Below are 13,406 nucleotides of genomic sequence, written 5' to 3' on the forward strand. Positions count from 1 at the left end.
GGCAAAGCAAATTTGCGCAAATGTCCTGGCGAAGATGCTTTCTGTGTTTTCGCTGTTTTCGGTGTGTTTTGGTGCTCTCTGTGTGCTTGGGCAAATGGAGTGCAAATTATGCCGGAAGTACGCCAAAAGCAACGCGCCTACCCCCCGCCCCTACTCGCCCCACAAAGTGTGCAACGCAAATTTGGCCAGCACAACACGTACTTCTACTTGCCGTTGCCAGCCAGATAAAACTTGTCGGCATAACTTTACTGCGGCTGCCAGCCTCACCCCCCACCCCCTCCCCTGCCCTCATTGCTCTGCATCAAATCTAATGCTTGGCGCGTGGCGACAGCGGTTAAAAGCGACGCCATTTCAGATAGTCGCGTGTTCTTTGGCGGCCTTGCAATGTTGCTTAGATTTTTGTTCTGTTTTCTTTTTTTTTTGTGTGTTTTTTTTTTTTGGCGGGCTTTGGTAGTTGATGTGGTCAAACATTTATAGCTGATGTCTTGTTGCGCATTTTCTCATGTGCCACGGTCAATGCTCGCAGCGGACATTGGTGGCCTGACGTCAGCGGCCCACGCATAAATGTAGCAAAACACAAAAAAAAAAAAAATAAATAATGCTGAAACTCCGCCCCTTTTCAAGGCCAAACAATGGGCGCCAGCGCTAGTGTCGCGTGACGCAAAGAGGATATTGAGTTTTCGTTTGGGCGTCTTGAGCCAATTTCTATAATAATCACGTGTCTATAAAGCCAATTAAAGTTACCGTTAGAAAGCTTGCTACGGAAAGCTTTCACTTAGCAAAGGCATCAACCAGGCAAATCAAAAGTTATCGGAGGGTCGGTTCAGGCACAAGAGGGCGGCCTGAATTGGGGCATCAATTAAAAAACTGATTTTGCTGCATTTAAATAGATTTAATAGACATGCTGATTTAGCTATAAAATGAATTAACCGGATTTTAAGCTATCAATTAATGTAAAATATTTGTATGTTCTTAATTTTGTTTAAATCTATAAAATACATATTAAACTTTAAAAAAAAAATTTGTTTTTAATTCCGTAAATCAAAGTGTATGCTTCCATCTATTCAATTCTCATGCTCTACACGTTCTACAATTATCTTTGACTCCTATAAAAAAATGTTATTACTTTTACTGCTAGTTTCTTATATAAACAAAATTAATTTAACATTGACAAAAACAAAATTTTTAACATTTGTATTTCATATTTATTCATTTATTTATATTCATTTCATATTCATATTCATATTATTAGCTTTATCATACTTATTTATATTCAATAATATCAATTTTTAATATGTTTCTCGTATTTATCCATTTATTTTTATTAAAGTCTTAAATGGCCATGGGTTATGGGGTCGTCGCTATTTAAAATGTTAGATTAACAAATAGATTACAGCAATTTAATTAATGCACATTCTTGGCGCTTTGACTAGAGTTCGAACGGAAGTTGGGGTGTGCTGGTTAGGTCTGTCTGCGGATCTATTCCCGGATCCGCTCAGAAACGTGTGATCTTGCTGTGCTCGGGTGAGGGCGGCAGGGAGCAGACGGAGGAGCGTGAGGGGCTCTGCTGTGGGCGTGGCGGTGGACGTTGCGGATTGATGTTGGCATTGGCCTGGCGAAGATTGGCAAAGAACTGCTGACGTCGTGGACCGCCGCCGCGCAGGGGCAGCGTGGGTATCTCGCTGGGCGACTGATGGTTCACCTCCTCCTGCGAGCAGTGGCGCATAGCAGGATTCACACACTCATAAACGCTCTGAAAGAAGGAGGGGTGAGGAGGCTGTCGAAAGGCCTGCAATGGGAGAACTCACCTGCTCGGAGGAATACTGATTGTTTTGGGCAAAGGCCAGGGAGGTAAGCGAGGGCAGCGCCTGGGCAATATCCGAGCGTTCAATGCCCCGTACAATGAGGAACGCGCGTGGTATGAGTATGCCCACCAGGACAGCCCAGCCGGTGGCCTGCAGCCCCAACGGGATGGCCGCATCCCGCCACTCGTCACCAAAGAGCGATAGGATGATCCAGACGGTCCAGATGATCAGAATGAGCACGCCCCCAATCACGATCAGGATGCCCTCGCGGTAGTTGCGCTGCGAGCGATAGATGAACGGCACCAGGCTGACCAGACAGCAGAGCAGCAGGAAATCGTAGGCCATCAGGCCCCAGAGCCAGCGGCCGTAGTAGATGTTCTCACAGGAGACGCTCTCGGAGGCCATGTGCATGACCACCAGCAGCTGCACGGACATGCCCACCTGGACAAAGACGCTGAATATGCAGATGACGGCTTGAATGTAGCCATTGACATGGGAGAGGAAACCGCCCTCAGATCCGATCGAGGCCAGCATCACAGCACGGCAGAGCAACAGCGAGAAGACAAAGCAGTAGACGAGCGTCATCAGGAACACCCGCACGGCACAGAGCGTGTTCAGGGTGTTCACATCCTCGTAGGTGACATGCGAGTTGCGCTGCTCGCCCACATACTCCATGGAGAAGGGCACAAAGGAGCAGAAGACCAGGATGAGCGAGAGCAGCAGTAGGATCGAGGTGACCGGATTGCCCTCAAACACATCGCCCAGCGAGATGCGCACCACAATGAATACCAGAATGGCCAGCGTGGCGATCAGGCCGAGAATGGCGGCCGTCAGGCCCGCTGCCACCCAGGTGTCCAGTTTGATGCGCCAGAACATGACGCTCTCGCCGTCGAAGACGAACGGATGGCGTCGATTGTCGCCCACCGTGTACTGGCAGTTGAAGACCAAGCCGAACTTCGTCTTCAGCTCCAGGCTGGTGTGATTGTCGCGATTGTAGTGGTAGTAGGTGGTCACGTTGGTCACAAAGTTCTGGGAGGCGATCTCGCGCAGCTCCATGCGCGACTCGCCCGTTATCACATCCAGAGTCTCCTGTTTCTTCTGGTACATCTGGAAGACCATGGACGTGGAGAGCTTGCGCATGCGCAGCAGCGCCAGCAGCTCCTGCGTGTCGTGGGGTCGCCGGTACTCGGGCGTGCGCCAGTCCTCGATGAAGTTGAGGAAGTTGAAGCAGCTCTCCAGCACATACAGGTCCTCATCGCGCTTGCAGTGCTTGGCCAGCGAGGCGCGCAGCCAGTTCATCAGATCAACGACGGGGCTGGCGAAGACTAGGACGCGCGAGGGCAGCACACTCTTGCCAATGAGCACCTCGTCGAGCGCCGTGGGCATCGGATCCAGGTCACCCGCTCGCAGCTCGATGTCATTCTCCATCAGAACGAACGCCTTGTTGGGCAGCTCTGCAAAGAGCTTGTTGAGAACGAGAGCGGACTACCTTTTCAGCTCGGACTTACCCTCTAGGAATACCTGATCTGCACGGTCCGTGGGCACGGCAAACACCGTGCCGTTCTCCTTGAAGTGATTGGCCATCTTGTTGCCGAAGAGTATGTAGATGTTGTCGTCGCTCTTGAAGTGCATCAGGCACATGTGCTCCTGCCTGGCGGCGTCCATGAACTCATTGTACACATCCAGGGTTTCGGTGACGATCTCCACGGAGGCGGTCTTCTCGCCCCACGGCATCTGGTGCAGCAGATGCGCCACTTTGGGAAAGATATGGGCACGCGTGCTGGGTATGGGCCACACATTGTACTCCAAGTCCCTGATTATCGATTCGAGGTGCCTGTACAGATCATAGTCTAGGAATATGCCCATGGAGTACTGAGTGCACTGCTGCAAGTACTGCACCTCCTGTATGAGCAGATTCTCGGCCAGGCTGGCATTGTCCACAGTTATAGCCCGAATGCCTGTTAAGAGGAATTTATATTTTGATACTATTATATTATATAAAGCAGAAAGATTTGATGGCTTTTCGTGTTAAATGGACTCCAAAAGTAACGGACCGAGTTGATAAATTAGTTTACTACAATATTATAATTGTAGATTATCCCTGATGAACTTGGACTATATAAAGTTTTCAAAACTGTTTAAGTTGCATGTGAATAAAATATTAATTAATAAATTAAAGTATATAAATATTTAAATTTAAATTTCAAATAAGAAATTTTTTCCTTTAGAAGTAAGAGACAAGTAAGAAGACTCTAGTCGAGACTGCTCGACTAGGAGATACCCTGAACCCTCTAAGCTGATATTCTAATCATTCTGCACTTCCTTTGTGCACACATACATACACATGCATTCACACGCACGCATAAGCCTGCGCTCTGCTAACTGCGCAGTAAGCAGCGACTGCGCTTGGGCTGCGCTGCAGTGTGGGCAATATTATGAGAATTTATTTGTCGAATAATTTCTTTTGTAGACATACGTAGATCTTAATGAAACTTTCAGAGGGTAATCATATGGTGAATATATATATTCTGAAGCACAAGTCTCTAGTACTTGAAATGCATTTTTTACAAATTGGGGAGAAGGGGGCGTGGTATCCAATCCTGTAAATTACAAAATCTTTGTATCGATTAACTTTAAATACAATACAAATTTGAAGACTCCGGGTCTAAAAATGTTCAAATTTGGCTAAAAAAAAATCAAATTTTCGATTATTCTCGATAAAAAAGTTATCGGAAAAGCTTATCGAAAAAATAAAGAAAACTCGTACTGCGTATGGTACACACGAATATGCATGCCATTTCAGCTCTCTAGCTCTGATAACTTCTGAGATCGACGCACTCATACGGACGGACGGACGGACAGACTGACATGGCTATATCGACTCAGCTCGTCGCGCTGATAAAAAATATATATACTTTGTGGGGTCTGCCACGCCTCCTTCTGCCCATTACATACTTTTCACAAAACCATTATACCCGGATTCCCCATTTTCAATGGGTTCAGGGTATAAAAATAAGCTTCTTATACCCTTATTCCTTATGGAAAATTAAATATAATTGTATAATTGAGTATAATTGTATATTAACAATATAATTGTTTTGTTAAATTCATATAAGAGGCAGAAGGAGGCGTGCCATAAAGTATATATATTATATAATATATAATATAATTATACATATAAGCTGTCTAACCGTCCGTCGACTAGAGCCTTCTTGTTTATCTTTTAAATGGCAAAATGATCGAAATTATAGCTTTTAAGCAAAAATAGAAATCGGGAATCTTCATCAGAAACTGTAAAGCGTCTTGTTGTCATATTATTATACTGAACAGTCTTTTGTCCCAATCGGAATTACTAAGAACTGCTCTAACTGGGAATGCATAATATACATATAATGTATTATGTGGGTTTCTGGAAAAATTTACGTTTTGAACTACCTCAGTCAGTAAAAAATCGCTTTATAAAGTATCATATACTCATTACATAAAGTTACTTAGATAAGTTACTTAGATAAGATGATTGTATGCCTACTTTTGAATAAAGTGTATCATCTTATAGGGGTAGTATTTGACCAATATATATGTAATACTTACCAACTTCAAAGTCAGCTGAGATGAGATTTGCCTGGTTCACGCGATTTATGACAAACATCGCCGAGACGGGATCACTGGTCAGCACACTCAGCATGACGTCGCCCTCGATGATTTGCACCAGCTCTGGCTGCGTGCGCACCACCTGCTCCCCAGCCGCATTGGTCAGTGTCAGTTGCAGTCCCGTTATGCAAATCTCTGGCACCAGGCTGCCCGCTGCAGTTGTGCTGCTGCCGTCGTCTGCCGTCGTGATGCTGCTGGCGCTGCCGCTGGCGCTGGCGCTGCTAGCGGTTCCTTCCGTCGTGGAGTAAATTAGAGGCGAGAGCAGCTCGCCTGTGGTGCTGCTGCTGTACACGCTGGTCGTTGGTGGGGCCGCAGTGGTGCTGCTGATGGGCTGTGGTTTCGTAATGCGCAGCAGAGCCGCCTTCTTGGTGGGCGTGGCAGCGCCTGCTCCATAGCAGTGAGCTATGCAGCTTACGGTGATGAGCAGGCAAAATATCGCTGCAAAGATGTGAATTAATGAAATATCTATTTATATAGTGAGTGCGCAATGCTTACCCCACTGAGTGGTGCCACTCATGGCTTCTTCAGATTGTTGCTTTAAATATTTAAATTGAATGCGAAATGCTCGCTTTGTATTCACTTCTCGTTCGATTCGTTCGCTGCACTCAACATTTATGGACAATTAGCAGGCTTTTATTATCGCAATCAAAACAAGTTGTCTGCGAGGAACGAAGAGAAAAAAAAAACAATACATTTAATTGTGAAAATTAGCGCCGGAAAGCAAAACCAATATAGGATGGAAATGCGCTCAACTGCGTTTGGCGAATTGTTATGCATTTCGCTTTTAGTGCAGAATTTTAGCATTTGCCATGTCGCTTTGTCGTCGCAGTCTTTGGGAGAGTGTTGCACTTTAATCGCATTAAATATTGTCACACTAACACAGAGACGCACTGAAGACCACCCACACCCACCCACCCACACACACACACAGTGGGAAAACTTTGGCACAATTGCCTTTGCACGCTTTTCATTCGTATCTGTGCAAAGTAATGCGGTGGCAAATATTTTAGTTTTCGTTTTCGTTTTAGTTTGAGTTTTTCATATTTTCATTTTATTTAAAGCGGCCAGCGGAAAATGTGGAAAGCAAGCCAAGCAAAAGGAAAATCAATAGGTATTTTCTACGGAAATTGTTATGGCCAGCAATGATATTCCATGCAAATTGGCTTGTTAATAGGGCCAACTTTTTCATTTTAGTCATTTTCTTCTTAGTTTTACTTTTAGTTTTATTTCAATCGAATCGATTATAACTTGACAAACTTTTACAGATGTTTTTTCACTACTGTCCAGAGTTCACATGTGTTTTCAGCTGCTCTGTGTTTTCACATTTTTTTTTTTTTTTTCTTCACTCCAACTATTAAAGCACATAAAATATAAAAAAGAAGAACGCTTCACTGATTTTGGGGTCAATTAAACGTTTCTCGTTTTATATTTGACCACTGAAAGCCGAGCACAAAAACCATTCACATATGTACTAAATATATATATGTATGTATGTGTATGTGTGTGTATATACTATTTGATTTTCTCAACTCGGTTTTTTGCTATTTGAGGATGGACAGTCAATTTGTGTTCCGCCTACGAACGGGTGCAGCACTGCAACTGCAACCTAATGTGGCACGGCACTGACAATTGTTAACAAACCGAGTCGCGTTGCAATTATGTTGTATTGAGCTTTGCTTCTGTGTCTTTTTTTTTATTTTTTATTTTATTTTATTTTATTTTTTCCGCTGAGCTCTCGAGTGCCATTTCATCAGCCACCCTCGTAGTGTTTTGCACCTGTTTTATTTGTTTTGTTTTGGCCAACTTGGCTTGGGCCAACAACGAGCGTGCGTTGTTATGGTTATGCGCTCAACCTCGGAGGCTCACTCGTTTGAATATTTGAGTGAAAAGCTATTCATAATTACAAAAATCCACATTCTGTGACGTGTTCGAGCCGTGCTAACCCCTTTCCTGTTGGTCTTGTGGCCTGCCGGCTAAAGTTTACAGTTCAAACATTGGTCATCACAATTAGGCGGCTGATTGAAGCAGGTTTTGAGTTACACGCACGCACAGTGCCATGACGAGGGGGTTGAACATGGCCTCAAACTCTCTCCCTCTCTCTCTACTACAATAATAATATAATATATAAGGCTGCTAGTTACCAAATGGAAATTTCTATAAACTGTTAATAAAAATGTAAATATATAGTAAAAACATTTTAATAAAAATTCAAAGAACTTTGCAATTAAAAAAAAATGTTTTTAGGAGCAGTCAATAGATAAAAAAAATCATTTTTTTTTTCAAAAGGAGAATTAAAGAAATAATTTAAATCAATCTATTTATTATATCTGATTTTTTTATAGAGAAAGAAATTAAAAAAGAAAAATTAATTAATTTAATAGTTGTTAAGAAAAGGAATTTTTATATTATTTAATTTTTTTATTTTTATTTTTTTAATTATATATAATTTTATTTTTTAAAATTTTATTTCGTTTATTTTTCTTTGTTTTTTCTTTCAATTTACCTAATTAATTATTATTATTATCGACAGCTAAGGCTCCTGAAGTATTAAGTCAGTAAAGAATGCAGCTATCTTCATTCCTCTAAGAAAACATTTTACTAAAATGAAATCCAATTTTCTACATAATGAGAGTAGTTTTCTCGCTATTCTTCTTCTTGCTTAACTCTTTGTAAATTAATTGAAATGAAAAATCTGTTTATCTTCATTACGGCAGAATTTTCTCTGTTTTGCTATCTGTTTGCTGTTTTCCTTAGCATTCTGAATAAAACATAATTTATATATGTGCTGGAGCAGAAAAACAGCACAGTTGATTATATTTATATATTCCACGATTATGGCTGATAGAAAAAAAGTTTTCTATAAACGGCTCAGTGAATGAAGCGCACAAAGAGCGCTTTAATGTTTCAATATAAATAGTTTGTCCCGCATGGGCCAAGTCCTTGACAAGTGTCCATGGCAATATGGGCAGCAGAGCGTGCTAAAATGCCCCAACGGGACATTGACATTTCTGGGCGCGCATTTCCGGCTTAGATTGTTTTGCATAACACTTTTAATTAATGTCAACACGAAAATGCAGCTGCAGTCGAGGCGATTCACTTGGCCCCGAGGCCCCAATATCATTGCATAAGTTTAATTTATTTGCTATTTCTCTGACCCTCCGTCCGTCCGTTCGTCTGTCCGTCTGCCCGTCCTTCTGGCTGCATGTCAAAGAGCGACTTTGGGCGCTTTAATTACAGTTGAGCGAACCAAACCGTTGACAGTATTTCGACCAAATGTTCAATTTGTTTATGCAATTTCCAGCAGAGAATTGCACTATGTAACCGAGCTGATAGGGAAAATACAAACGGTACCTCAGCCGTTAGCCGTTAGTCGTTAGCCTTTAGTCGTTCACTTCACAGTTAGTCATTCATTCACGCGACCACGACCACGTCCATATATCAACTGTTTTGGCTGCAGCGCCCGCTGCTGTACGGCAGAGCCGTAAGCCCATAAAAATGCATGAGCTCAGTGCAGGGGGTGGAGCAGCGGCCCAGCGTTTGGTAGGCATTTATGCATACACTCGCTCACTCACACACACGCACCCACATTTAGTCATTCACTCAGTCAGTCACTCACTCAGGCCTTCATTGGGCTTGTAATTATGCCTAGTTTTGGTGTCAGCTCTCTCTCACTATTTCTCTTTCTCTCTCTCTCTCTCTCTCTCTCTCTCTATCTCTCTCTCTCTTTCTCTTTGCGCTTAGCCATGCATTCTTTGCAGTCAATATATTATGCAGTTATTAGTGACACCAAAGGGCATTACGTACCAGGTTGCCGGACTGCATATATGGGTCAGTTGTAAGCACCTACTAAGCGGGCAGCGGAAATACGCTTTGAAGCTGCCTGTCAAAAGAGAGAAACACATGTCAAATAATGTTTAAGCATGGGATGAATAATACCTTTCTTAAGTTTATTTTTAAACATACTGGAAATTGTGAAAATTAAGAAATAATAAAGTTAGTTTATGCTACATTCGAAATATTTATTGCTAGAAATATGTAAAACTAGTTAATAGGAAAATAAACTATATTTGCATATTATTTTTCCCATCTTAGATTCCAAATATTTTTGAGACTCTGCTAAATGTACCACTATTTTCTCTACTACTTTTATAAATATTGTAATTTTTTTTAAAATGTTTTTTGCCAAATTAAAAATTAAAAATAAATAAATAGTGTTACTTTTGTATAGAGCTTAAAACAGAACAGTTATTACTGTGTATTACTGGCTGTGTAATATCAATAGTAGGATCGTATATATGAATGAGTATCGTAATGTTTGTCACGTATTTCATGCTGAGACTCTTATGTCCTACCTTGCAAAGGGGTACATCCCCTGGCAATACCACATCAAATTCTTCCTTTGTAAAGATCTATAAAAATACCAAAAATATCGACATTTCCTTTACTTGGGTTTTTGTATCATATCATTGCATCATACAGCAATCATTTATTGATTTATGTATTTTCCTGAGGCAATAAAACAAAGTCACGCATTGAACAAATTTCATTCAGTAAAAAATATCCAAACGTTTTTTCGTGATCCCCACCTTCCCACTGCTTAGCACTTGACATTTAAAATTTTGTGCGATCCAAAAAAAAGTAAACCACAACGCAAGATAATCTCAGGAAAATTCAGTTGGATTGTTTAGTCTTGCTCGTCTTTTGGCATTCGTTCACTGTTTGTGAGTGTGTGTGTATTGATGTGTGTGTGTGAGTGTGGATGTTTGCCTAGATTACTGACCATCGCCGGCACCTTTGTTCGAGTGTTGGGCTGGGAGCTTAGCCCTGGATGACTGGAGCGGCGCACGGGCTGTGGCGCTGCCAGAGAATTTCACCTCGCTGTCGTCATCACTGTACGAGGACATTTCATCAGAGCTGTATTGGAAATTGTCAATCTCAATCTCGTCCATGCTGTCGACCGGAGTGTCCATCTCGTCGACAGCATCAGCTGGAGTGGCATTGATTGGGGCGTGTGGCTTTGGCTTGGCGTTGCTGCAAGCCTTGTCGTGTGGCAAATTGGTGGAGCCGGAGCTTATCTTCTCGCTGAGATCCATGCTGCAGATGCCGGTCTGTGAGTTGTATTTCGGTTGCTCCTCCTTCATATCGCCCAGCTGCATCTGTGTGCAGAAGCGCTGTATTTGCCCCAACACTTCGCGCACGCCCAGCTCCGAGGACTTGACATTGACGCTCTGATCCGATGACGACTGGTGATCCTCCGTCGCCTGCTGGTGTGAGGACTTCGAAGTGCTGCGACATGCACAATTATTCTGCTCCTTGACGCAATCGATTGGTGCTTTCTTCAGACTAGCATAGCCCAGCTTCCTGCCCGTCAGCTGCTTGCCGGCCTTCATGTTGAAGGTGGCCGCCTGCTTGGCAACTCTCGTGGTCGTCATCGCTGTCGCCTTCGCATTGGGCATCGCTGGAGCCGGAGCCACTTTAGCAGACAGCTGATTGCCAGCAGTCAGTGTCTGCTGCTGGTAGAACATCTTGTCATATTCAGACTTCATGCACAGATACCGAAAGTGGCGTGTGTTCTCCTCTCCGTAGCGGATTACCTCTGCGTAAAGAAGCGTAAGGATGCGTGACCCCAAAAGCGAAAGCAATAAACTCGAATAACCTACTGTTGGTAACCTCCGTTTGCAGTTTGCCCAAATTCTCATTGGTCATCTTGAGCTCGTTCGAGAAGCGTTCCATTTTGTTAGCTAGGTCACGGAAATTCCGCGAAATTACATCTGAAATGGTTGTCTGAAAGCGAAAAGGATCTATCAGGATCAGTTGGCTGCAAGGCCAGCAGCCTGTGTATACTTACGCCAACGGCCTTTCTCACGGTCTGGCGTATGAGCTCGAAGAACTCCTCGGGATCCTCATCCTTCTCCTCCTCCTCCTCGGTGACAACGGTCCTTTGCATGCCGCCGCGCTGGCGCATATGCGCCGGACCACGTTGTTGCTGCTGCTGCTGTTGCTGGTGTTGCTGCTGCTGCTGATGTTGTTGCTGAAGTAATTGTTGCTGCTGGAGTTGCAGATGATGCTGCTGCTGGTGCTTCATATTCTGATGCGAGTGATGATGCATTTGCTGCATGTTCGTGTGGATGCTATTGTTGCTCGGCAAGTGCTGCTGTTGGTGTAGCTGGTGCTGTAGGGGATGTAGGGGATGTGGGGGATGCTGTGGGTGCTGCTGATTTGGATTCTGATGCGAATGGCCATGGGATCGGCGGCCATTCATCGAGTTGGCATTGAGCATCTGATCCTTGTCCGACAGCTCCGTGGGATTGGGATCCATCTCACAGTCTCTCGGCCCATAGGCCGTGCGCTGTGTCATCTGCAACGGCATCGCCTTGCCATACGGATGCCCGTGCCCATGTGGACGAGGATGGCAGTTGGCCTTGCTCTCTGCGGGCACAAAGTGCACCTTCGCCGGCTGGCCGGCCAGCGGCTGCCGAGCGCTGGGCTTGCTCCGTCGGTTCGACAGCGAACCGTAGCTGGCCATCTGGGTGGACGCCTGCTGGAGCTGCACCGGCAGCTGACCCGACTTGGCCGGATGGGTCATCACGGCACTGGGCGCTGCGCGCATATTCGTGGCGTTCAGCGGCACATTCGTAGTGATGTAATAATCGTTGGCAGTCACGTAGCTGCGCTGGGTGCGAGCGTCCCCCTGGCGCGAGGAGTTCACGCGCATGGCGGCCGTCTTGGTCATGCCCGGTTGCGGGATGGCCTGCAGTCGGGCCGGCTGCATGGGCTCCAATTTGGTGCCATATACCTCTTCGATGGGCTTACGTCGGTTAGCGCGCACCATCCCTAACAATTTGCCTATAGATCCTTGCAATGGAACTGAAACTTACCGCCAAAAGGTAAAACACAATTTGAAATGCAAAACAAGATCTCCTTGTGGTATTCTCATCAATAATCCCCTTTTTTTTTTGAGGGGGTCTCCTTAATACACAAAGTTCTTGTTACTTGTAAACTGAAATGTTGATAAATGTATAAAAATTTTTATTGTTTTGCATTTGTATATATCCAACTGACTGCTAAGGTTAAATGATTTGACATATTTAAAGGGAACGAATTTTGATGCTCCACTCAGAGCCAGCTGAGATTCGAAAGAACAATATTCGAATATTTATTTGAAATTAATTGAGACTGAAATGAAATCTGAATACCATAAATATTGACTAAAATTAAATAGAAATTGTAAATTCATCAAATCAAGCATCAGTTTATTTCGAGTATTCCAATTAGGTCGAACACTTTGGATCTCTGTGCTTTCGTCTATTTCTGCTGGCTCATTTGCAAAGCCAATGACATGAGTCGAAGTTCAATGTTTGCTGTCAACCATTTTGCCGGAAATATTTGTTTGATTTTACCAAATCGAAATGCTAATGAGCTCAGCTGCTTTGGTGCTTGGCGTTTGGCGCTGATTGCGATGTTTAAAGCGGTTTGCTTGCTCGGTCGAGTCCCATGGATTGGCGTAGATAAAAATGCGCGGCGTACCAATATGTGCAAGCAATTTATCAGATTATTTACCTTTGAACTCTGCTCGGCAGCTGGTTGTATCGGGCGTTGGGGCTCGTCAGATGCTGGACGCATCTGGAATTTTTAATGTTTGCCTAAGTGGCGGTACACTTGATATACACATGATAGCTTTAAGGCAGCCAAATTCGAAACATCATAGAATGCCTGCGGATACAGACGCTCACGATTTTGGTGGCAACGTAATTGGGTCAGCTGACTGTTGTTGTGTTGTTGTGCTAGTTGCTGCCTTGAGTTGCTCTGAAATCAAAACCATTCCACATGCGGCACCATTTTGATTCTTTGCTCATTATGCAAATTGCGCATACGACGTGTTCGCTGCTGGGCAACTGCTGGGCGCCGCACTATCACGCATTGATGTCTCTCTGTCTGTGTGTGTGTGTG

General features: G+C 43.9%; 2 protein-coding genes across 5 annotated transcripts; both read right to left on the reverse strand.

Annotated features, from left to right (window-relative positions):
* Positions 1-1,286: 1,286 nt before the first annotated feature.
* boss (G protein coupled receptor bride of sevenless) lies at positions 1,287-8,944 on the reverse strand. Of its 4 annotated transcripts, none has more exons than XM_018000610.2 (6): positions 8,808-8,944; positions 5,952-6,115; positions 5,397-5,894; positions 3,314-3,763; positions 1,809-3,259; positions 1,287-1,753 (listed from the first exon to the last, which is right to left on the reverse strand). In XM_018000610.2, exons 2-6 carry the CDS (start codon positions 5,971-5,973, stop codon positions 1,496-1,498), a joined length of 2,679 nt encoding a protein of 892 aa, XP_017856099.1. In that variant the 5' UTR covers positions 5,974-6,115; positions 8,808-8,944; the 3' UTR covers positions 1,287-1,495. The 4 variants fall into 4 exon arrangements, with proteins under 4 accessions (XP_017856099.1, XP_089322619.1, XP_017856101.1 ...); XM_089466493.1 differs by lacking the exon at positions 8,808-8,944 and adding an exon at positions 7,098-7,246; XM_018000612.2 differs by lacking the exon at positions 8,808-8,944 and adding an exon at positions 6,987-7,147.
* A 962-nt stretch (positions 8,945-9,906) lies between these two features.
* On the reverse strand, positions 9,907-12,552 carry LOC108608960 (uncharacterized). Its single transcript, XM_089466500.1, has 3 exons — positions 11,305-12,552; positions 11,117-11,240; positions 9,907-11,052 (listed from the first exon to the last, which is right to left on the reverse strand). Exons 1-3 carry the CDS (start codon positions 12,286-12,288, stop codon positions 10,229-10,231), a joined length of 1,932 nt encoding a protein of 643 aa, XP_089322626.1. The 5' UTR covers positions 12,289-12,552; the 3' UTR covers positions 9,907-10,228.
* Between the last annotated feature and the right edge of the window lie 854 nt (positions 12,553-13,406).

This window comes from Drosophila arizonae, chromosome 2 (assembly GCF_054131065.1).
Source record: "Drosophila arizonae isolate 15081-1271.41 chromosome 2, UAZ_ARI_1.0, whole genome shotgun sequence".
In the NCBI taxonomy this organism is placed as follows: Eukaryota; Metazoa; Arthropoda; class Insecta; order Diptera; family Drosophilidae; genus Drosophila; species Drosophila arizonae.

Coding starts and splice junctions, on each gene's coding strand:
- LOC108608960 (XM_089466500.1), bottom strand. CDS start 12,288: ATGGTGCGCGCTAACCGACGTAAGCCCATCGAAGAGGTATATGGCACC. Junction 11,241..11,304: donor CCGTGAGAAAGGCCGTTGGC/GTAAGTATACAC, acceptor TTTCGCTTTCAG/ACAACCATTTCAGATGTAAT. Junction 11,053..11,116: donor GCAAACGGAGGTTACCAACA/GTAGGTTATTCG, acceptor TTCTTTACGCAG/AGGTAATCCGCTACGGAGAG.
- boss (XM_018000610.2), bottom strand. CDS start 5,973: ATGAGTGGCACCACTCAGTGGG. Junction 3,764..5,396: donor CTCAGCTGACTTTGAAGTTG/GTAAGTATTACA, acceptor TCCTCTTAACAG/GCATTCGGGCTATAACTGTG. Junction 3,260..3,313: donor AGATCAGGTATTCCTAGAGG/GTAAGTCCGAGC, acceptor AGCTCTTTGCAG/AGCTGCCCAACAAGGCGTTC.